This window comes from Ptiloglossa arizonensis, chromosome 11 (genome assembly GCF_051014685.1).
Source record: "Ptiloglossa arizonensis isolate GNS036 chromosome 11, iyPtiAriz1_principal, whole genome shotgun sequence".
Lineage (NCBI taxonomy): Eukaryota > Metazoa > Arthropoda > Insecta > Hymenoptera > Colletidae > Ptiloglossa > Ptiloglossa arizonensis.
The window spans coordinates 3446173-3470353 of record NC_135058.1 but is presented as its reverse complement, the minus strand read 5'-3'; the positions used below and the strand labels follow the sequence as shown (position 1 = coordinate 3470353).

The following is a 24181-nucleotide window of genomic DNA, read 5'->3' as shown; positions in this document are numbered from 1 at the left end:
CGGAACAACCCTAACAAAGCGGAAGAAACATCGCGCAAGGGTTCGCCGCCCCTGGGGCGAGAGGCTCGTCGATTCGCGCGACAACTTTTCGTCGCTGCGACGCGCGAAACGTTAAACGAACCCACCTATCGCCCTACCTACCCTCTTACGCGTTCCACGCATCCATCCGGAGTCGAACGTCTATCCGGTGAAGGAGCTGCGACAAACAATACTCTCGTTGCGAGAGAACAAACGGAAAGAGAAAAAGAAGGGAAGAACGAGAAAGAGAACGAGAACGAGAACGAGAAAGAGGGGTAAAAAGAAAAGAAAGCAAAGAAAATAGAAGAAGCGGGAACAGAAGGGAAAAAGAAACGGACAAAAGTGTAACGCATCGCGAGCATCTCCGAAGCGGGGTGGATGTGCGTGCGAGGGCCGCGCGCAGCGTACGTCCTCCCTTTCGTTCTTTGTGGCACCTGCACGGCTACCCTTTCCAACCCCTAGGACACGAGCAACGCGGCGAAGGGAGAGGCGCGAGTGAACGCGGCCAACCGAGAAGGAGAGGGCGATGGTAGGCGAGGAGAGGGTTGAACGCATGCGCAACGGTACTCGCGGGGGTTCTCCGGCACGATCAGTCGTGGCCGGCGGTGCCGGAGGCCAAAGACTTTCGCGAGGGTGGACGCGCGCCGCGTTTTCTGCCGGACCTCTTTCGCCTCTATCTGCACCTGTGGTCGTCCGCGTCCCCGGCTCTTGTTCGCCGTGTCAGATCGCGGCGACTGGTCGGCTCCGCGCACGTATGACCCAGCACCGCCGCCGCGTGCGTATCTCGCGGCCGGCTGCACCACCGTCGACCAGGACCACGACCACCGCGACCATCGCGACCAAGACGTCGCGACAACCCCCTTGACTCTCACGGGTTTACGTCGGTGATCGCCCGCTGCTCCTACGGTCCGCGTGCCAGCGGTGCCCGCGCGCGACCCGAGGACCAAACAACGACGAGACGCGATCGAACAGCGCCCGAAACAACCACCAGGTGCACCGGTGCAGTCCGTCGAACGACGCACGCTTCGAGCTCCACCGAGCTCCAAGGACACGATCGACAAGGATGCTCGCCCGATACCTGATTCTCCTCGGTAAGTCGTCTCAGGTCCCCGCGATCACGATCACGTTCTACCCGCGTCACGCGAGACCAACGGATACCACGGATTTACAAACTTACCCGTTACCAAGCATCCGGACCATTGTGTTTTCGAAAACCGCGCGACCGTGCACGATCCTCGATAGAATCTTCGCGCGGAAACCTTCCCCGACGTATCTTACTTTTCACCGTGGTCCTCCCGAGAGGACGTTCGATCGAGCCACGGATTCGATCGTTTATCACCCGGTAGCGATTTTATCGCGAACGCGCACCAACAGGGATTTTCTCGTTCAGAAGGTACGATTTTTGCTACGAAACGGGTAGAGAGAATTCACGCCGAGTCTACGGGAAGGTATTTCTCGCGACGAGAATGTTTCGAACTCTTTTCAATTTTATCGAATGCTGCAACGTGTTGGGGAGATCGTTTCCAAGGTGTTGGAAAGATTCTTTTCTAGCAGGGAATTATCTCGTCCGAGCAGGGTTCGAGTAGAAACGATCATTCGTGAACCGTGGAAGAAATTCTTTCGTTAGAGAACACTGTTTCGTTGGAGCGGGAATTATTCGTTTATACTCTTTTCTCGAATAAGATTATTTCGATATAATAATGATTCGTAAAGTGCGAAAGACAGTTCTTTTCTCGAAGAAAAAAAGAAACCGTTCGAACAATCGTGAACGTGTACGTTGAGTAAGTTTCACCTGGAACCGCTTCGATCGAAATTTCTTCGCGCGTTACGGACAACTTCGAAACGTATCTCGCGTTCGTTGTGTTCGCGATGGGGGGTTCGGCGAGATGACCGTCGGTTTACGCGGACGCGGAAAATACGCGCGGAAACAAAAGTCGGACGAATCCGGGACTAGACGTAACGTGGACTCTCGTCCGTGGAAAACAATTACAAGTTGGCGCCTTCGTCGAGGGGGCGCGCACCCCGTACGCGAACGCGTACCTATTCCGAAAAGTTTCGCTCGGTATTGGAAACGAGATAACGGTGAGCACGTGACACTCCTGTAAATATAACTCGCGGAACGCGGACGACGAATCCACGGTTTCGTCGAACGGGGGAACGAACCGATCCGCTGCACCCCGATTGAAACTTTTGTGCTAACCGCGCGAACGCTTCGCAGACACCGCGAGTGATTCGAGCGTGAAATCGCCTCGTACGAATCACGCGATAATGATACGCGTCCCGGAACGGAATTTTTCTCCAAACCTCGACCAAGCCAAACTTTCGATTTTCGTCGAAATCGAACTTGCCCGGTGTTTGGAGCGCGATCGAGACTCGATCCACGGAGATTCGCGTCCGTGAAATATTCGCGTTCGAAACACGCGAAGTAACGAATTATACTTCGAGTTTCGTCGAGCAAGTTCTATTTCGGAAAATATCAATCGCGCGTAGAATTTACAGTCTCGTGGATTCGATTTTCAAATTGAATCGAAACGCTCTCCGATTCGTCGATCGTGGATTTTGAAATTAATTCTGTAGAAGATGTTGGACATTTTGTCGAATTTATAAAAATAAAGGAAAACGGAATCGTGGAATTGTCGTAACTTGGAAAGTATCGCGTTTCGAAATAATTTTGAAATATATATATATATATATATATATAAATGCAATTACGAGACGGAGGAAATTTTTCTTCCAAACTTTTAATCTTCGCGACGGTTTCGTTTGTGCTCTCTAATAATTTCCGCGTTACCAGAACCTATCCCAACCGCGTTGAATCCTCTTTGGAGCGAGCTCGGAATCGTCTACTGTAAAAAGAGCGACGTTCACTCTCTCGTTGAACGATCCTGGACGACGGTTGTACCGGCCGAAAAGAAACGCACGCTCGCGGCGAGCGCGAACAAGTCGAACAATTTGCCGAGAAAATTGTTTCGCGGAAGAAACGTCGCGTAAATACAGGTTTCGTTCCGAGTACCCGTGACAAATGAAATTTTGCCCAATGGTGTGTCACCTTCGCGAGAAAATTATAAATTCGTGGTTAATTACCGTTACGATCGTTCGTCGTCCGTTACGGTATCAAAGCTTTCGCGATTCGCTGTTCGGTGCAAGAAACGATCGAAATGTACGATTTCAGCAGCGTGGACACGAGTCCGGTATCAAAGAAACGGTAAATTCTACGCTCGAAACGTTTCATTGGTTGTTACGGATTTCGTTCGATGCGTTAATAACGCGCTGAATTGCTCGGAAATGTTTGTTTCGAGACCGTACGGGAGCTCGATTTCCGAAAGGGTGGATCGTATCGAGTTTGGCATTTTCTTACGACAGTGATAACGTTTCGAATGCACACTCATCGCATACGCGTAAAGGAGACTAGCTGTGACCAAAACTACCCAACCCCGAGCCTCTGTTGCGTCTCTCGTTTCGTTTACGTTTCGTCGTTGCAAGTGTGCAACGAAAGCGTGTTCGACGACAACGCGAGACCCTTTTTCCCCCCCCAAGAACAACCGACCGACCGTATCGTCCAATTACAAATGTGCTCGTTACAAAACAGGTAATTTCGCCAAAGGGTTCAACGAGAGTCTATTTATATTCAAACTCGAAACCTCCGCGCAAACGCGGAACAATCGACAAAGTCGATTCTCCTAGGTGCGTTATCGCGCGTGCAAAAATTCTCGATTAACATTCACCGCCGGCGACACGTTCGCCGGAAGTATGGGTTCCTCGGAAATCCTCCGCGTGAAAAAAGACTCATCGAGCGTTCACCGTTCGCGCGTGAAAAAAGAAGCGGAAGAAAAGAACCGTGTTTTTATTCCGCGCGGCGACCATCCCGAGTGTGCGTTCTCCGTTCGAAATTTCGTCTCGGCCGGAAGACGCGCAAACAGAGGTTACGCTCGAATCGAGAATCGACCTCCGGCTTCGTAACGACGAGCCGTTAAAAAGAAAGGAAAGAGAAAGGAAAGGAGAAAAAAAAGAAAAGGAAAAGGAGCGGTCTACTTTAACGCGGAGTGCACTCCGCCGCATCGTACTCGAAAAGGTTAACTCGTTTGCTTACAATTCCCGCTCGACTGCCGCGTTTCCGCCATAATTCCTATAACTGCGAAGGGGTGGGCAGGGAGAAGGGCCGGAGGTAGAGTCGGAGAAGAAAAAAAAAAAGAAAGGGGGTGGGGGAGGGGAATAGACGACCACGGCAACCACCGCCCACCGCCCACCGGCAGCATCGAGGAATCGACGCAACCGGCCACGAAGGAAACGCTTTTCGCATCGGCGTCCACAAAGGGGAGAACATCGTCTTATTTGCGTTCTCGTGGAACAATACGTTTGTCTGGCGGTGGAAGAGGCCCCGACGACATCGCTCAGACAATGAGAAACGTCGATAACGATCGCGACGCATCTTAAGACCTCTCTCGTTAACGTTCAGCTGGTTCTTTCGCTTCTCGCAGGAAGCTCTCTGTAGTTTCCCGAAGGAGCCAACCGGAGCCCCCTCTCCTCGAGACCCTCCCCCGATCCCCCTCCGTCTACCCTCTCCCCGACCGCTGTCCTCTCCCTCCCGCCGTTTCGCACTAATTGCGGACAATTCCAGACTTTAAATCTCTCGAATCTCGAAAGCCTTTAATCTCGACGGCCGAGCCTTAACGACGTCGCCGTGTTTCGTAGAGCGACAGTTTGAAATTTAAGCGCTCGAGGGGGCGGAACAGACACCCTTAATAAGGTTCCTCCGCCGTCTCCATCGTCCACACCCTCTCGCCATCCCCCAGCCACCCCCTGCTACCTACCGCCCTGGCCACCTTCGCTGTCTTCGGCTTATCTCCGCCACCGTCTTTCCTCGTCCTCGTTCCGACCGACCTCACCTACGCGCTCGAATGCACCATCGCCGGACGAGCGTTAATGGAATATTTTAATGGCTAAGCAAACCTTTAATCAACCTTTGTCCGTCCACCGACACATTGTGCGGAATTAGGGGTAAGTAGATAAGACGTTCTCGCGGCACGGAACACCGCGTCGTACAACGATCTCCGATCCAACACGAGGAACACGAGCAACGAGGAGGATTCTCGGTGAGAAAATGGCGGCGATCGGTGTCGCGGTAATGCGGCGCGCTCGGTAGCGATCGTCGCCGATTTCGGTGGAATTTAACCGTCGTTGAGCAACACGTGCGCGATAACCGTATCTAAAATTATAATCGTGGATGACCGGTCGGTTATGGGAACGAACGAATATAAAGCTCGGAAGAACGGCTCGAGCGGGGACGTTCGACCACCGGAGCCTCCTAAACAACGGTAACCGTGGCATGCCGGCCGTAGGAATTTCGATGAAATTCGTTGCAGAGACAATGAAAACGTTGCGTATATTACACCGCGAACTTCTCGCCTCGAAATATTACCAAGCTTCTACGCGAGCCACGCGAGCCAGGGCTGCTGTTGGTTGGAACGATCCACTGGAGTATAGTCGTTTGGGCGGTCTTTTCAAATTTTACACTCGTTTCTTTTTTTTTTTTTTTCAATTCACGACCACGACGCGTGTTACGATCGTCGTACACGTTCACCTTGTCCGAAACGTGGACAACTATCGTAAATAGAAATATTTACAAGTACATTTTCGTTAAGCGGACTTAACTCTAGCGCGTTTCTCGAGTCTTTTTCGACCTATCCGGTACTTGTATCGTTCTCTTGGATACGGGGTGACTTTCTCGATTCGATTGTAACGATCTCGAACCCGTTTCGTTTATCTGTACAACTACCATACGTGGAAATATTATTCGAACACACTTCGCTCAAGTACGCCCTTCGATGGGTCATTGATTTATTATATTTTATTTCTACAATTCAAGCTACCGTAATGGACACTTTTTATTATATTTTATTTCTACAATTCAAGCTACCGTAATGGACACTTTTCATTATATTTTAATTTTACAATTCAAGCTACCGTAATGGACACTTTTTATTATATTTTATTTCTACAATTCAAGATACCGTAATGGACACTTTTCATTATATTTTATTTCTACAATTCAAGCTACCGTAATGGACACTTTTTATTATATTTTATTTCTACAATTGAAGCTACCGTAATGGACACTTTTCGTTATATTTTATCTCTACGATTGAAGCTACCGTAACGGTCGTTAATTTGTCGTATCATTTTTCTATAATCGAAGCTACGGACACGATTGGATGTTGCGGCATTTCTTCGGTCCTCTCGTCGTTTTACAACGTTAGAAAGCCAGGGTTCCGTGCATTCGGGACACTTTTACTCCAGAGACTTTCCGCGTAGAGAATGGAAGAAGGTTAACGTGTTGAGCACCGAACCCATTTACCTTTTTGTTTACGCCGCGCGATACCGTCAACTCGAACGACTCGAATGTTACGTATCGCAAAAAAGGAGAAAAAGTGGAAGAGCGTTCGAGGCCGGAAAATTTGGTAAGAAATGTAACGTGGACGATGCACAACGCTTTGAGAAACACGGTGATAAAAATTTCACGATGCGTGTCGCAACATTTTACGATAAATGCGATGGAAAACCTCGTGTCTGCTCGACACGTTTCGGCCGACTTCGCTGTTACGAACGTTGATGAGTTATCGTAATTATTAATATCGATAATAGCGATGTTCGAGCGAAGTTTCATTTCCACCGTGATCTTGCAATTTTTAGTTACGACCGATTCGGTGTCCAAAAGGGTACATCGTCGGTCACCGATGACCGACAGGGCTCCTAACGCGTTAAACGACCACTTTGTCGATATTCCGAACACGAACGCGAGTAATTGCTAAGAAACGTAACGCATGGCTGGCCAGCGAATTTGCTCGCTACTCCTCCATAAATTGATACGAGGGTGGTTCGAATGTACAAAGAAAAGATTTTTCGATAAATCTATCGAACGAATATTTTCGCGAACCGACAATGAAATATTTTTTCACAGTGCCGATCAACCGTTTCTATTCAATCTTTTCGATCGACAGTTCTTTAATGCCTAACTAAACTAAATCGGTATCGAGACAATTGTGCGCAAAATTCTTCCGTTTTCCGATATCGTTTTTAAATTCTGTTTTCTCAACTCGCTGGAATTATGAATTATTAACTTTTTACCAAGAATTTACAAACAGTCCGAGCATTAACGAAACAAATTTTAAACTTTGCGGATTTAAGTGGAACGAGTCTATTACAGATTTCGATCGAGAAGAAATCGGGCAAACAATGCGTACTCCATTTGTTCGATTGTAAAAAGAAGACCGAATCGATGCGCAACGTTCAACGAATGACCTAACCAATCCACGAAAAAGTAGTTGCAATGTCGTGGCCTTTCTAAAACGCCTGACCATTCTTCGAACGAGACCCAAGGTTTTCTAAGCAATGGAAGCTTTGATACGAAACGAGGTCCGAATTGAGCGCTATGTCAAGGTCGTGTGTCCTACGAACAAAAATCAATGCAACGTTCATCAACGAAACGTTTATCATTCTACAAAAGGATCTTTCCCTACGCGCATATAAACCGTGCAAGAAAAATGAAACGAAGCGACGATACATAAATTTTCACGCGTAATAAAAATCGCATACGTTGTAAAGTTCGGATTATAATATCTAGTTTATTACAATATGCAGGGATCTCGCGTATCCAGCAGTATAGTTAATGTATATATAACAATATAAAGTTCGAAGAAATGCGTATACAGTGATACGTCTTGATGCGAACGACGACAGTGTCGTGTGATCTTTCTGACTCTGGACTTGGAACTCGACTAAAGAGAAAAGCCAAATACGGAGACAGTTCTTAAAACTGACATCGACATCTGGCACCCTTGAGATCATTGTTGCGTTCACTCCAACAGATATTGTAGAAAAATGATACAACGAATTAACGACCGTTACGGTAGCTTTAATCGTAGAAATAAAATATAACGAAAAGTGTCCATTACGGTAGCTTGAATTGTAGAAATAAAATATAATAAAAAGTGTCCATTACGGTAGCTTCAATTGTTGAAATAAAATACAATAAAAAGTGTCCGTTACGGTAGCTTTAATTATAGAAAACTAATATGATAAATGAATGACCCATCGAGGGGCGTACTTGAGCGAAGTGTGTTCGAATAATAATACATCGTCGCGATTGAACTCGATCGATTTACGTTTAAAAATGTTGAAAATTTCTTCCCGCGAAGATCGATCCTCGAGTCTCGACGAGTCCTCTCGAGACAAGGATCGCGCAAGGGTGTCGTCGAAGCGTGTAATTTCACGCGACAATTTCCAATCGAGCTTCAACCGGTATCAGGAACCGAGTGTACGGTGACTTAAAGTCGTTGAAAAAGAAATCCGTGAAGGATTTGGTCCCGCACGATGCACCGTATCGGGCAAAGTTTGCAATGGTAATTGACGCTGAACGATCGAAGGGAGCGAGATGCGAGCGGCGCTCTTTTCGAGAGGCAAAACTGCGATTGGACCGCGACGCGGAACACCCGCGAGGAGACCGCGTCGTCGTCGAGGATCGATCGGGAGGCCTCGTGGAGAGAAATTTGGAATTTTTATCGACAACGCTGGCGGGGAAGTTTCACCTCGAGTGTACGATGTTACCCTTTCGAAACGAATACTCGGGAACCGAGGTTGAAAAATGTTCAATTCCAGACGCGACGTAATTACACGAAATCGCGTAATTAAAGTTTCGACGCGTTCGACGACTTCTCCCTTTCTCTCTGCCCCTCCTCGTCTTCGTTTATTTTTCGAACAGTTACGGATAACTCCCGCGATAAAATACGTTGCCGGGACTGGAAAAGCAAGAGGGTGGTAGAAGGAGGTGGATGTCGATGGAGAAGGATGGGGCGGGGGGTGGAAGGTAAAATATCGATCGAGTTTTATCGCGAAACGTCAAGCCGAAGGCTGTCGAAAAACAAAAACGAAAAACGGCCGCCGGATCGGGTAAACGGCTCGATACTTTGTCTCGAATGTAAAAAAAAGAAAGAAGGCAGAAAAAAAAAGGAAAGAAAAACGCCGAACCGGGGGAAATAATTACGGGGACGGTTGGTAGGCCGCGAGAGCTGTCAGTCACTGTGAAAATTATCGCTCAAGTATCACGGGTTTGTACACGGATCCCCAGACAGTCTGAAGGGTTGCTCGTAGATGGTGGTAGCAACAGCGGGGATGCGAGACGCGGAGCACGGTTCTCTCGTTGGCACGTTCCCCGATTATGTGGATAATGCGAGACAACGTGACGAGCCTACGTATACATCCCGATGGGCGCACCTCCGAAGCCGGCTGAATAACTTATTCGTTATGAATATAAACTCCGCGAAACTGATTCGTACTTCTCCGCTCGCGTTGCCCGCTACCCTCGTCACTGGACGGAAGGGACCGCCTCTGCGATGGAAACGTGACAAGATTCCTCGTTGGGGAGAGGGGACGATGCTTCGTCGTTTTAGAACTTCCACCGTTTCCGTACAAAATTCAGAGAAAAAAAGAAAAGAATCGCGGATCTCGCTGTTTCGATGAATCACCGCCAGAGATCACATCAAAAGTCGTCCGTTCGGCAGATTTCGTCCATTTTGCAGATTTTTAGTACTGGATATCTTTCGGTATCTTTAAGGTGAGAAAGGTGCGGGTGTAGCGAGTGTACATCTCGGAGAAACCAACGTGCGAGGAGAAAGAGAAAGCGGTTCGTACGCAGAGAATGGAGAAACGATCGATCGTACAGAGTCGAAAATCGTTTAAAAAATTCTAAAGAATGCGAAGAGTCTTCCAAAGCGGAAATCAGCTGTGACATTTGAAGTAAATTTATTTACGATAACCGTTGAAACTAGTTGTTTGGGCGATTGGTAAATCAGACGTTGAAAACGGATGGCAGGTAATCTACTTTTGGTGAATGTAGCGTTAAAAGAGTACACCAGATTTTAGACCATTTCGATGATACTCGTCGATGCTCGAGAAAACTAATTTACAAAGTTGTCCTTTCGAGAAACTTTGCCAGTTTGTAGTTCGAAAAACCGGATTCGCGTATATTTAAAAGCGTCCGTTCCTGCGGATCGTTGACTAGCTCTCGAGTTACCAGTCGATACTCGAGAAAATTAACATCGAAATTTGACAAAGATCCGATACAGTGTTTCTCGAAGTACGAAGCGCGGTAGAATCCAAAGAAAACCGTTTAACGCGAAAAAGTGTGAATATCCGTAAGGTGTGTTTCTCGCGCCATTGTGCAACGCTCGTCTCGTTCGATCGATCTTCTTAAATTCCAGTCGGAGAAAATTCTAGGATGAAATGTTCTCTGGACCGATACCGGAAGAAATTTTTCAAACCGGACGAAAAGTGTCGGCGCGTTACAAAAGAATCCTCGAAGATCGTAAACGTGTTTCGTTGCTGCCAAGTCCATTGTCGCTCGACGAACTTGGCTCGAGTCCTCGTATTTAGCATTCGTTTTCTTTCCGGCGTTGTCCTCGTGTTTTCATTAATTACCGTTATCCCCGTTGTTGTTTACTCCGATTACGCGGAAAGAAAGTTTCGTCCGTTCTCTCGATACGTTCGCGTTATTTGAATCCCTGCGTCGTCTCTTTGGTCTTTCGTGTTCCAAACGAACCGAAATGAAAAGAAGAAAATTGAAATAAGAGGGAAGCGACTACCTCTCCGTATCGAGTACAGTATTTAATCGCGTTAAATGTTTTCCTCCTCGTTACTTCGAAGAGTTGCGTCTCGGAGCTCGTTTTCTTTGCTCTTTCGCAACGATATCACCGACAGCGGAAAACTTTAACGTTCGCGATTAAAGATCGTAACGTCTACCTTCGCTCTCGCGTACTCGCGATCCCGTTTCTCCCGGGATTTTCGTTCCTTTTCCATTCCCGTTTTGGATTTTCCTTCAAAATCGAATTTTCGAAATTCCATTCGAATCGAATCTTCGACGCGACCGATTGTTCTCGTTAAACGGAAGGGAGACCCGTGACTAGCGGTGAACGTAATTTCTAAACGTTCGGGTTTCATCGGCGCGCGAATCGTTTCCGGAATTCTGCGTCTCGTTCGATGTACCTCCTTTCGCGAACCGTTACAGAAATCTGTTGAATTTCTTGCAAAAACTTGTCGACGCTCGATACTCTCTACCTTTTACTCGCTTTCGTTCATCGATCCACTTCTTCCGTACGAGAATTATACTCCGAGCTGCTAAACTCCACTGGCCTTTCATCGATCATCGTTCGTAGCACGCGAATCGTTTGCACGACACGTTTTCTCGACAAATATTTCCTAGTTCGAAGCGATTCATCACCGATCCATGAATAATAAACTACACTCGTCCGATACGTTAACGGAAGAAAGCACAATCCCCGTCTTACGAAGTCCTGGATGACAATCAATGCGCCCCATTTCCTATTCATTACTCGTCGTCACCCTACGAACTGTACTCTCAATGGCAACGTAAAAACCAACGACTATCGCGAAAGTATAATACCAACGCATTACGGAATGGGAGACTTTCGAATCGTTAATTCGACCAGAAGTGTATAAAATCACTTCGTTGTCCCTTTGTACTCCTCGACGAAAGTAATAATTAATAGCTTCCTATTCGGTGTACATTTAGCGGAAGATCGTGAACGACGTAATTCTACGTTTCTCGTTTCTCGTAACGCATCAATGTTCTTCGTTCAGAGAAGAAATCCAGACGGGAACCAATTCGAGAAAATGTTGCTTTCCGAATTTCGACGATCTTTGGAAAACAAACATTCGCGAATTTTGTATAAATCGTAGCTGCAGAGGAAATTTTCAAACAAATTACTCGGATCCGAGTTCTAATGGGAATTTAATACCGGATTAGAGAGTTCTCTCTAATTGGCTTTCACGGTAGCTAGCGGCATCGGCTTCCAGTTCTGAATCTAATCCATAAGATTTCGGAAGTTAACGTTTCGTTGTCTTTTTTTATTTCTGATAGAAATTTATTAAAATTCTTCGATGCGTATCGACGTACATTTTCGCCGTATGTCATTTTACTCTCGGATCGATAACAAGTTACTCGGAAAAATTCTCATCGTTCACAGAAGGAACACTGCCAACGTTCGAACTAAAAATTATTCCAAAATTCGAACCAACGTTCCTACATTCCGAAACAAGAGTGTTTCTCCTTTGGAATTCAACGATACGCGAAATACAATTTTAAAGCACCGTTCGTACACCTTCTCTCGACCCACATTACTTCCAAAAAATGTTCCTCCGATAGCAAAAAAAATTTTTTAAATCACTCGAAACAATGTTCTCGTATTCCCAAACGAAAATCTCTTTCTGCAACCTCTGTGTCTCGTTTTTCCTACAAAAAAGAATCCATGAAAATTTCCGACAGAACCGAAAATCGTATTCCTTGAAATTCAACGCGTTTGATAATTTCCAAGCCCCGTTTACACGTTTTTGCAACCCGTGCATATATTTCGACATCGAGGCGAACGCATCCCGCGCAAACAACAAAAATACTTTCCAACTTGGCGAACTTTCGTATCCAAAGGAAGAAGCAGCGATCGTAGGAGAAAATTGGGGGACCGAAAGAACCGCAGATCGGCGCGGAAAGTCGAGGGAAAGCGATTTAGATACATCGGGATTGAAACTAAGGCCGCCATCCCCTCGAGGAAGAAAATTTAGCCCGCGTACTGGCTATTTTCCTTACCGAACAAAGTTCCGCGCATTTACAATTGAAATTACTTTGCCCGTCGTCTCTGGATTATTACTTTAAGCCGTACCCGCGGATATCGTCGGTGTTCTTTTCCGCGTCCACGATGGTTTCGCGGAGGAAAAGGCCAGGGCCCGAGGTCATGCCTCGTCGTATCACGTCGTCATGAAATTCTCATCTTCTTCGCGAGGATGTACCGAGTTTGACCTCGTTGTTCCTCTTTTCTCTTTTCTCTTTTCGCGTTCGTTCTTTTGCGATCGTTATTGTACAGAAAAGCGTGCAAACCGCACCGAATTTTGGAAGCAACAATTCGACAAAGTAGATTCTTCGAGCTTACGCGAGTACAGTGTACTGTGTACTTTAACGAGGAGTGTTCGAAACGAGACGAACGCTTAGAAGAGTGTGCGGTTAACGAAGATTAAATCGGTATTAGAATTTGTCGATTTTGGTAACGTTGCGATCATTTCTCGCGCCAGCACGATGGAATAAAATGAAAGAATAATAAGACGTTAATATTCGCCACGGATGCGAAGAGTTAAAGGTATAATTGTACAGAGTGACTCGTTTCAAGGAGGATACCTGTAAAAAGTTGAACGTTGAAACCTACACGAGGAAAGAAACGTACAAAAGATTCCGCGTGGTCGCCTCGACACTTCCTTAAAATCGTATCGTCCTTGATAAAAGGTACTGGACGCGCGAACGCCTTCATTTTGTAATACTTTCGACTAAATATCCGAGTCGTCTTTGGTGACTTGAATGGAACAATGTAAGAAACAATACCTCGAAGTAAATTCATTCGGAGCCTGTCGTTCGGAGCCTGTTCACTCCAACCCTGAACTCGCGAACAATGGTGAGTCGAAAACGTTGCAAAATAAAGATCCGTGAACGAAACGTTTCGATGTACTGGGTTGTTCGACAAGTTTCGTCGTTTTTTCCATTGTAAAGAAATACTATGACACTTCAACATTGAACAACTGTAAATATACGAACGAATCTACACGAAAGTTGACGTTCATCGAACAGTGGTACCATCTTTCGAAAAATAAAACGACGAATCCAATAACTGAATTTCTTATCGAACGAGAGAATCGATCGAGCGACCTATTCCACGAGGAACCATCTTGAAACGTTTGAAAAATTCTACGATTTCCACGTGACAGTAGTTCGGTATCTCGAACGGGATTAAGATCGAATTTTTGCCGTATTTGTATCCCGTATTTCGATGCGTGTTCGTCGGGTATATCCGGGACGAAAACCTCTTACCATTCCGGAACTGAATTATAAAAACATCGTGGTTTCTTATCTCGACTCGACACGAACTCGAGGACGGGACAGAGTACGTTCTTTCGCGAAGGATCGTGGTTACGTCGACGACGCAGACAGCGTCTCGACGAAAAACGATTACAAATAGTCGCGTGGACGACAGCGAGGAAAAAGCTCGAAGGGATTTCGAGTCGTCGGGCGAAACTGTTCGGAACAGATCGAACGGTTTCTTCTTTTCGATAAAACTTTCGACGTTACGGTTCGATCTGTTTCGTTGAGCAGTTACGAGGAGCTCGTGTGCGGGAATCGGGCGGGAAATTTTAAAGGAAAAAGAGCGTCGGGGACGTCGAAGCCAATTTTCGAGCGGGAAACTTCCACCGAGATTCGAAAGGGGGATCGACGCGGACCAAGTTTCGGCGATTCCGGTTCTTCTGTGTTCCTTCTGTCGACTTCTCGTCGACGATCGTTATCGCGACTTTTATAACACTCGAACGTTCGAAACCGAGTGCCTTTATCCTCGTACCTTTTTACGTCGAAAAACTTTGCCACCGTTTAAGTCGTTTAAATCTGCTCGAATTCTTCCGACCGTACATTCTGTACTTCGTATCGCGAAACCGAGTGAAAACTTATCGACGTTGACTATGTATAACGTTCGTCGAAATCGATGATCGTAGAAACGTAATTCATCGTGGACGAATACGAAAATTAAACGAGCGATAAATTCGTATCGAGATTAGTAACGGTGAATGTACATCTACAATGCTCCGTACCGAAATTAACGAGGATAAAAATCAAATTTATTACACGCGAAAGTATACGTATTCCGTACCGAAATCAGAAACAGTGGACTCAACGTTTATTATTTAACGTCTACTTCTTATGCGTCTCGCGGGTAATTTCAACCGAAATAGGCAAATTTTAAGATATATATTTACGCGCCCAGTCGCAGCTGAGAAAAAACGATTTGAAATTTAAATCCGTAAAGAAACCTAACTGAGCGACCAGAGGTACCTCGGTGTAATCAAGGTGTAATCAGCGCGTCGTATTTTGTATCCTTAACGATCTTTTCGCTCGTTTCGAAATGGCCCGTGTGTTCGTCGGGTTTCTCCACCTCGAAGGTTGCATCACAAATGTTTTCTCAAAGCTTCTTCGGTGATCGTCCTCGTTTACGTTCAAAGAGACGAAAGTCCCAAAGGATAAACGTTATCCAAACCGGTGCGTAAAGATTCTTCTTCTGAACCGTTGCTGCACACTGGATCGGATCTAGCAAACCACTGCTAACGTTTCACGGATTAAAACGTTCTCTTTGAAAATATTACGAGATCGAAGGACACTGTCTCGGTAGTTACTCTCGACGAATCGTGGTTCTCTCACCCTTTCGCGAATCATCGAGCTCTCTTCTTTGGGAAATTGCCACTCGTTGGTGAACCTCGGGACATTTTCTCCGAGAAGACGAACCACGGCATCGTTCTAAACTACATTGCACCGTCGAAACGGACCGACCCGGCTCGTAGCTTATCCAATACCGAAGAACTCGGGTGAACGCAACCTCGATTGCCCGAGAATCTCGTTTCTTGAACCGTGTTGACCGATGGAAGCGACCGATGATCGTTCACGCGCGAGAAGCTGGCCACTGTCCTACCGGCTAAAAAGTCACGGAGAAAGGAGAATGCAACGATCGTGACTGTTCGGATAGAAATTGACTCTCGAACGTGCACGAATATTCGCTATTGGCGCGAGTGGACCATTCACGTTTCTCCTGTGACTTTTCAGCTTGCGAAACAACGAGCGACTTCTCTCGCGCGAATAATACCTCGATCGTTGCGCGAATTTCGATACTCGCGGGTATTTCCAGCCCCGTTTTCCCCGCAATTGTCGAGGTTCTAATCGCACCGACTACAATCGTGCGTACCTATGGTACCGCGCACCTGTTCACTCCCACGCAGTGTCCCCTCTCTCAGGGACCACAGACGCAACGATTTATCGTACGATGAATTGCAATCGTACGCGGAGTTGCAACGATAATCGTAACCCAGTACTGCCATTCGACGCGAGCTTGTCGTACGACAGGTTGTACGACAACCTCTGCATACTTTACAGTTATCGTTGGAACAGGCGCGCCAAACGGAATCATTGTATAACTTATATCGTACGATTAATTGTTACGCCCGTCGTTCGCACGCCCGATCGTGAGTCGTACGTACCGACGCCTAATTCGAACACTTTCGCTCTCTTTTCGTTGCAATTGTGTATAATTATTGTTGCAACGTTTGACGATAATCGATGCAACGAACGACAGTACGGCCATTTCGCGCGTGAAAACGAAACGAAAATATGATACGAATTCGTTTCGACTTTTGAGAAAAATGAATGCGAATATTGGTCGAATACGCGTGAATTTTTGAAAAATTAATACATTCGAGCGAAAGGGCTCGTCGATGTTCATTAAGAGCACAATTCGGTGGTTTAGCGCAGGAAGGGTATGATTATTATCGTCCAAAGGGTATGGCGCTCTGAATATTTTTTTCCATCGAAACGACCGTACAGTGCAATGTTATTTTTATTAAATTTGAAACGATAGTCTTCGATAGAAATAATAATCGAAACGAGCATTGCGACATTATTTCGTTACGAACGTAATCACGATGTAACGTAGCTACGATATTAATATTAGACACAACGATCCGAAATTAACAAAAGCGCTTTAAAATTAACCCAATTTCTACCAACCCCCTCTTGACTCGAAAACAACAATCGCGCGGTTATATCCTTCCTACAACTACCGGATTTATGCATACAGCGAAATGGACTACGGTTTCGTGAATTTTTGACGCGATAATGGTATCAAAAATAATCCGATGAAATCAACTATTTAGAAATGGGAACATCCCGCATTTTCCGTATCCTCGATTACGAAGTAGAATACTAACGCGAACAAAAATGCAATCGATATGTATTACATCGAGATCCATCGAACCGATCGAGTACACTTATAAAAATACGAATACTCAGGGTCGATTCTCCTGTGAAAAAATCTCATTTTACGATACACATCCAAATAAGACAATACTCCGACTTAATTAACTCCGAAGCTCGATTAATTTTAGACCTTCCTCGCTGTAAAAAATCCACGGGACAGTTTCCCGGTAACGCCCAAAGAATACAAACCCGGAAAGTTATTTCGTTTCTTTTCGTGAAAATGAAACACAATTTTTTAAGAGTGTATAAACATTTTATCGAATTATATATTCTCCATTTTGGAAAATGACTTTCCGAACAACTCAATAAATACAAAATATTCGAGCATCCCCATTAATTTTCACCGAACGACCGCATATACGTGAACGTTTCTCGCACCCCGTACGATCACCGAAAAATCACCGAAAAATCATGAAAGAATCACCGATAAAACCACCGTATAATCCTTGACCGAACAAATCCCGTTCTCTCTTACGATCGCGTCCCCGTGCAGGTACCGCTAAACGAAAATTCAAGAACAGAATCGTGTTCTCCGGGTGTCCCGGGACGCCCATTGTCCCGGTAAATGAAGTCGTCGCGCGGGTTAAGGGCGTCGCAGTTTTACGCGCGATAAAACGCCGAAAGGAGGGCCAATTTCCTGATCGACCGTGTCTGAAACGTCGAACCTTCCCGCGTTCCCGTCGCCTTGGAACGTGTTCGTTCTGCGTTCTCTTCGAACCGTTCCCCAGCAGCCCCGTCCCGATCGACCCCTCTTTTAAACTCTCGGCCGTAACACGCACGCCAGTTGGCTCGTCGAGTGGTCCGTCGGCCCGTTTATTTTCATTCCCCGGGATTGCTTTTCATCGGTGCACGGTTGCTGCGGAGCCGCTCGCACGACAAAAGCCGCGAGCGCGAGCGGAGCGCTCCTTTCACGCTCGCGTCCACGCGTGCTCCTCTGCGTCCCGTGCCTAACCCTCTCTCTCTCTCTCTCTCTCTCTCTCTCTCTCCCTCTCTGTTTCTCACGCGGGGGTGGAAGTTACGGACGGAGGGGTGGGCCACTCGTTTTCAATGGAGCTCCTTGGCAACATTCTTGATGGCCCGTATCGTCGAGCGAGCGTAGCGTAACGCGCCCCCTTACCCGACGAACGAATCGCGAGGCTAATTTGCACGGTAATGAGCTCATTATCCTGGCTACTTCGCCGAGCGCGGGATATTAAGGGATAATTTAGATAGCGCCTCGTAACGATATCAACCGGGGTCAACCTTTGAGGATGCGATCGCGCGGAGAACATCGACGAATAGGAAATTGGGGGGCGCGGGGGACGACCGAGTCGTGCGAGGTTACTTTGCGTTGCTTGCGCGAGGAGAATGGAAAAATTACGCGCGTTTTTTTTTCTTTTTTTTTGGGGGGGGGGGGGGGAGGTTCGAGTTTTTGGTCATTGTCGAGCGTCACTGTGGCGAAAGAAGAGGTGTAAGGTTTCTAGGGTTTGTAGTACTCGCGGAGAGAAAGAAAGAGCGATCGATACGGATCCTACGATTCTTTTGGGTAAAATTAGATTTTTTTTTTCTTTTTTTTTTGGAGGGGGGGTCGAGTTTTTGGTCATTGACGCGCGTCACTGTGGCGAAAGAAGAGGTGTAAGGTTTCTAGGGTTTCTAGTACTCGCGGAGAGAAAGAAAGAGCGATCGATACGGATCCCACGATCCTTTTGGGTAAAATTAGATTTTCTTGTTTACGAGCGTTCGAAACCGTGTTCTCTCCGCAGCAACGCGAACACGGGCTTGGAAGTAGCTAACTCGGACCTGGAATATCCTTTCGTTTACGATCATACGTCTCGTAAAAGGTTTCTTCGATTTTTTTCGCACAGTTTCGTCAACCTTGTTTCGCGTTTACGACGTTCCCCGCCCGTTTAATTTCGTTTCCGTTAAAAGTGATAAAGGGTAACGAATTTGATTGGATTTTTCCCTCGGAACGGGACGACTTTTCCCGTTCATTTTCGCGCATTGTTCGAGCGATCGATACGCGAAAAGTTTAAATAAAACGATGCGGAAACGTTTAAATGAAGTTCAACTATTCGAAACAGAAATACATTGTTGTAAAACACGATTGCATTGGACAACGTTCGGTCGGAGAACCGTATACCACAGGCGCATACGTGGTAATTTTATTTAATGCGGTGCGTGCTTTTAACCGTGTACGAATAAAATGCGTTAAATAAGCCAATTGAACGGTCTGCGTTACGTTTTACTCGGACTTCGTACGTGCGTATCGGAACGAAGGCCATATAATGGAGGATAACTTAAATGTTTCTTTGTATCGATACACCGATAGTAGAAATCTAACAATTATAGAAATATATTTGCCTCGAAATATAATATTTACAACCCTTCGCTTACCTCGAGCGGAAACATTTCCTCGTACACGCTCATCGATCGCTAATTTACACGAATATAAACTAAAAAATCACCCCTGTCGCGCGCAACGCCTACATACGTTTCTTAAATTATTTTCAACCGTCCACTTATCTAGAGTGCAAAAATGTTCCTTCTTCTCGTACACGCTCATCGACCGCTAATTTACACGAATAAAAACTAAAAAATCACCCCTGTCGCGCGCAACGCCTACGATACGTTTCTTAAATTATTTTCAACCCTCCATTTATCTAAAACGCAAAAATGTTCCTTCTTCTCGTACACGCTCATCGACCGCTAATTTACACGAATATAAAGTAAAAAATCGCGCGCGACGCCTATCTCCGCCTACATACGTTTCTTAAATTATTTTCCACCTTCCACTTATCTTAGCGCAAAAATGTTCCTCCTCCGAAAACAATTGATCGTACTGTCCACCGAACCGAACTAAAACCACCCCACTTGCACGCGTGAAGTTAATCTCCATCGATGAATCGCCGCGTGCGGAATACGCGACGCGAGAACGATAATTTAATTCCGTTGGAAGGTGTGCTTCATCGACGACGTCTCCTCGCGTTTCGCGCGGACGTCTCGCCAGAATCTAGGAAGCACTCGTTCGCGCGAGCACCTGTTCCAAATTACTCGAACAATAGCGTAACTCCTCCGTTTAGCCATTCGGGCGGGCAAGTTTAAGCGGCGCGAATCGTTTCTCACCTACGCGTCTCGGTTCGCGGTGCGTCGCGTGTATATCGTCGGAAGCGTGGGCGGAACGTCGATTAAATTTTCAAGAATCCCGCTCGAAGTTTCGCGAACGATCGTTGAAGCAACGAACGTTGCGGATCGGCCGTGGTGTGCACGTGCTTGTTCGACGAATACCCAACGTGGAACGTAACGCTCGCTCCGCCACGTATGACAGCTCGTACACGATGTGTTACCGCTCGCTAAATTATTCCGCGATAAACGTGTTTACGTACAGTTTAGTCGCGCTACGAACGCGCGGGTGCCTCGCTACTTTAATCGCACGGCAAATGAACGTGTCATCCGTCCGATTCGATCGAACGCACCGAACGCGACGCGACGGACGTATCGACGAATAAATAATACGCCAAACAGGCTTAACGCATTGGCACGCTCGTTACCGTTACCTTTTCTTTTTTTTTTTTTTACTCTCTCCTCTCCTTTATTCGCTCGTTCGTTTTATCGACGATGTAACGCCGATGAAATTTTCAAGCGGAGCAAACAACGCGAGCCAACCTCTCCCCGTACCCTTTAAACGCGTCGGTCCCGCGTTTAAAAATTCAAATGTAAACTCGAAATACCGAACGCTGCGAGCACCTGCTAAACGTTTCCTTTCTTTTTTTTTTCTTTCTTTTTTACACACGATGCTTCGTTGTCGGAGTTTCCGTGTCTGGCGGGATTCTAACATCTAACTATTCGCGATCGGGCACGACGCGAGCTTGGCTCCGATACTCGTCGTTTAAACCTTCTCACCCTCGAGGCTATTTTCCGAAGCGCTCGCGAAAATCGTACAGATTGTTCGCGAGGATACGTTGCATACGGTGGATAAAATTCCGAGTAGATCGAATCTTCCGAGACGTTTCGACGAAACGAAAAGCAATTTTTATCGCGTAAAGAGGGAAGTTGAGATACTTTAGGTTCGCACGTGACATCGCGAGCTGTCCGAACGAAACTTTGGGAAATATACATGGCGGATCGTTTAAAGCGACCGACTTCATTTTTTTTTTTTCGCTGGTGGACGAATTAAAATGTTGGAATACAACGACATTGAACCATGCAGTACTTGAGAAGTCAAGGAACGGTGGATGAGCTCGATACCGGCTTTCCTATTTTTCCGTTGATGTGACGACGCGATCGATACGATCTGTTCAGTTGTTCATAACCATACTTCGCTGCACGACTGTAATATATTTATCGAAAAATAAACGTCCTATTTACATTTTCTCTTGTGCTAAACAATTCCATAATCCCACATAAAATATTCTTTTTTCTTTCATTACGGTCGGGATCGTGACGTTCAATTTTTCCTACATTCTTTTTTTTATGCAATCTTTCAAGGTAGACTTCGAACTCGTTACGCGCAACCCTATGACTCTTTTATCATAGTTGGTAGACATCGAGACGAATGGTAGAAATAAACACTCTTTTGCACGGAATCGAAATTCGTGGACAAAGCGAAAGAAGTTACAAGTCGACGTGATTAAAAAAAAAATGTTAATTCGTGCGCCAGTTACGAGAATGGAATTACGTCCATTCGGTACGTCCCGGTAAATGGAAAGTGCACGTTACCTGCGATAAGTGCACGAGAATGTTCCACAAATTTGTCGGACGCAACGTTCGTTGTATCGACACGACTGTGAAATTGAAAATATTGTAAAATATTTCACGAACTACGGGGTAACATTTTTCGAATTCCACGTATTTACCGTAAAGTTTCGTTCTCGTCAGTTGATTCAACGTTTCGTTTTTCATCGCTCGATTTTAACGTCGAACGAAAAGTAGTCGGAGATTCGTTCGGTTCAGTGTCGTATTCAATTTTATAATATCGCGCCAGTTGTGTCTCTTATCGTTACGGGAATAAACGTTCGTTAACGAACTGGCAATTTTCTCGTTTCCGGTGTCCATTGAAGTTCCATTGTCTCGTATCGCGTTAGAGAATACGTTCCGCGTCGCGAATAGGGAAAACGCGTTATTTTAAGCTGAGCAAGATCGTGTCGCGTAATAATTAAGGATTTGATAGAAAAAATCTCTCGCCGTGGGATCTTTAGCTTTAAACTTAGAGTAAGTTAGTTCTAAGGTCACCGTGTACGAATGTCTGTTCTCCGCCAAGCAATTGTCCAATCTTTAGCTTATTTTGCTCGCTTCCCCGTTTCACAGTCCGGTGACCTCTGCTTGTTGCATAAGCAAGTGACCGGCCGAGTAGCTGGACCGAACGGTCAATCGCCGTCTCTTCTGGTGCGTCCGCTTCCGGAGGAAGATGTTGCGAACACAGAGGGAGGCTTTACCTCTGTCTCTGTGGAAGTCGCCGATCGCAGGAGAAGACCCTCTCTTCGGTAATTCTTCGTAAGTCGTGACCACGCTTGTGTCGCGTAATAATTAAGGATTTGATAGAAAAAATGTCGATCTCCAACGGGAGATCGAACTCTTTCTTATTTTCTTTTGTATTACACTTTAATTGCGGTACCTTTCGTCACAGATTCGTGCGGATCTAATCACGGGTCAAGACCGATCTGTCTCCTATGTGTCTGGTTTTTGTATTTGTTCTTGTCCCGAGTGTCCTGCGTTACGCGAGGAGTGCGTCATTATGGGAACGGAAAGAGTCTCGTGAGTTGTTACGGGAACGTATGCAAAAGGAATTTCGGTTATCAGCTGTCTGTCGTATGGAGTGTCGTGCGTTGTTATGAGAGCGGAAAGAGTCTCATGCGTTGTTATGGGAACGTGTGCGAAAAGGAATGTTATCGGTTTTTGGTATGGTTAGCTCTGGGTTAGGATCGTATTTACGACCAAGGTTGACAGTTCTTCGAACAATTGGAAATAGAAATTCGTTGTTAGTCACGTAGGTCCTTTTCGATCGATCGTAACAATAGACCGTGAAGCTGGAGCGACGAAAACAACACCCTCGAGAGTCTCGACGTGACGATAACCCCTCTGCGCAGCCCCTAAAAATTGTTTAAACCGTTCCAGCTAGCGTCACTCGGAGACAGAGAACAAGAACGAGAACCGTAAGGCTTCCGCGTGTAAAGTAACTCGTAATATATAAAAATCTAACATCGTTCCAGCAACGATTTCTAAGTGGAAGGTGAATCCATAAGAACTTACAAAATGTATAATTTTGTACACGCAGTCGGTTAAAACGGAAAATTCATTATTGAACACTCTCGTACGTTCAGTTTCGATCTTCGCGTACCAAATTAAGAAAATTATCCAGCTCGAGCGATACTTGACAACATGAACCAACTGCGCGTATTTAAGTACACTCGTGACGTACCAACTTGTAATTATTCAAACCGACCGAACGATACAAGCGATACCGTGTGATTTATCGAACCATTGTCAGAGTTTACTCAATTTTACAGCGCAACGTCAATTTCTATGGACGATTGGCTCGAGAAACGTTCAAAATTTATGGAAGATTAATTTCGCGACGGTCTGGTTCCAGCGTGAAATACACTCGCATCGCACTGTCGTGAATTCGTTGTTGATGTCGGTGGTTGCGACTCGACCACGGGAAGATGTTATCGAACAACCGACAACACAGTTTCTCCAATGTATTTCACGTCCCGTGTGAACTATCGTGAAAATTATTACGGGAAACGTTTAACGCGTCGCGATAAATGGTTTATTTTTATCGCGTACGGTGGTATTTGCTTCGATGCTTACAATTAGTGAAAAATACGAGGAAAAAAAAGGTACGCGATTCCGTCGTTTGAGGAAAAAAAAAGAAAGGAAAATACCATCTCGACTCTTTGCAACGAAAAAACTATGCGATGTTTCGTTCTGCGTTTAAAACTGGCGCACTTTTATTTCTCCATTTTTCTTTTTTTCAACAAATCCTCGGAAATACCGAAAGTCACGACGATCGTTGCAACGAGAAACGTACACACACGTGTATCGATTTTTAGTTGCAATTTCGAAACGGCCACCGATAAGTCGTTGCATCTGTATTCGCTTTTATAATAATTTGTATCGAGTTTTCGTCGACTTTGTACAATTTCCATCGGTGTTGGATTATTCTCGCGAGGAATATTTACCAATAAATAAAACAAATACGTAACATCTATGGATTACCCGATACCCACGTAAATAATAAGTAGTGCTAAACGTAACGGTGTAATAGGTTGTTCGATCATTTTTATC

At 45.8% G+C, this 24181-nt stretch overlaps 1 protein-coding gene across 1 annotated transcript in view; it reads left to right on the top strand.

The window, feature by feature from the left end:
* Positions 1-1033: 1033 nt before the first annotated feature.
* The window catches only part of Dscam2 (Down syndrome cell adhesion molecule 2), a 188004-nt gene continuing 164856 nt past the window's right edge, over positions 1034-24181 (top strand). The window contains exon 1 of the mRNA XM_076323202.1: positions 1034-1109. Coding sequence (XP_076179317.1) covers positions 1082-1109 — 28 coding nt within the window. The 5' untranslated portion in view covers positions 1034-1081. The remainder of the gene's footprint in view (positions 1110-24181) is intronic.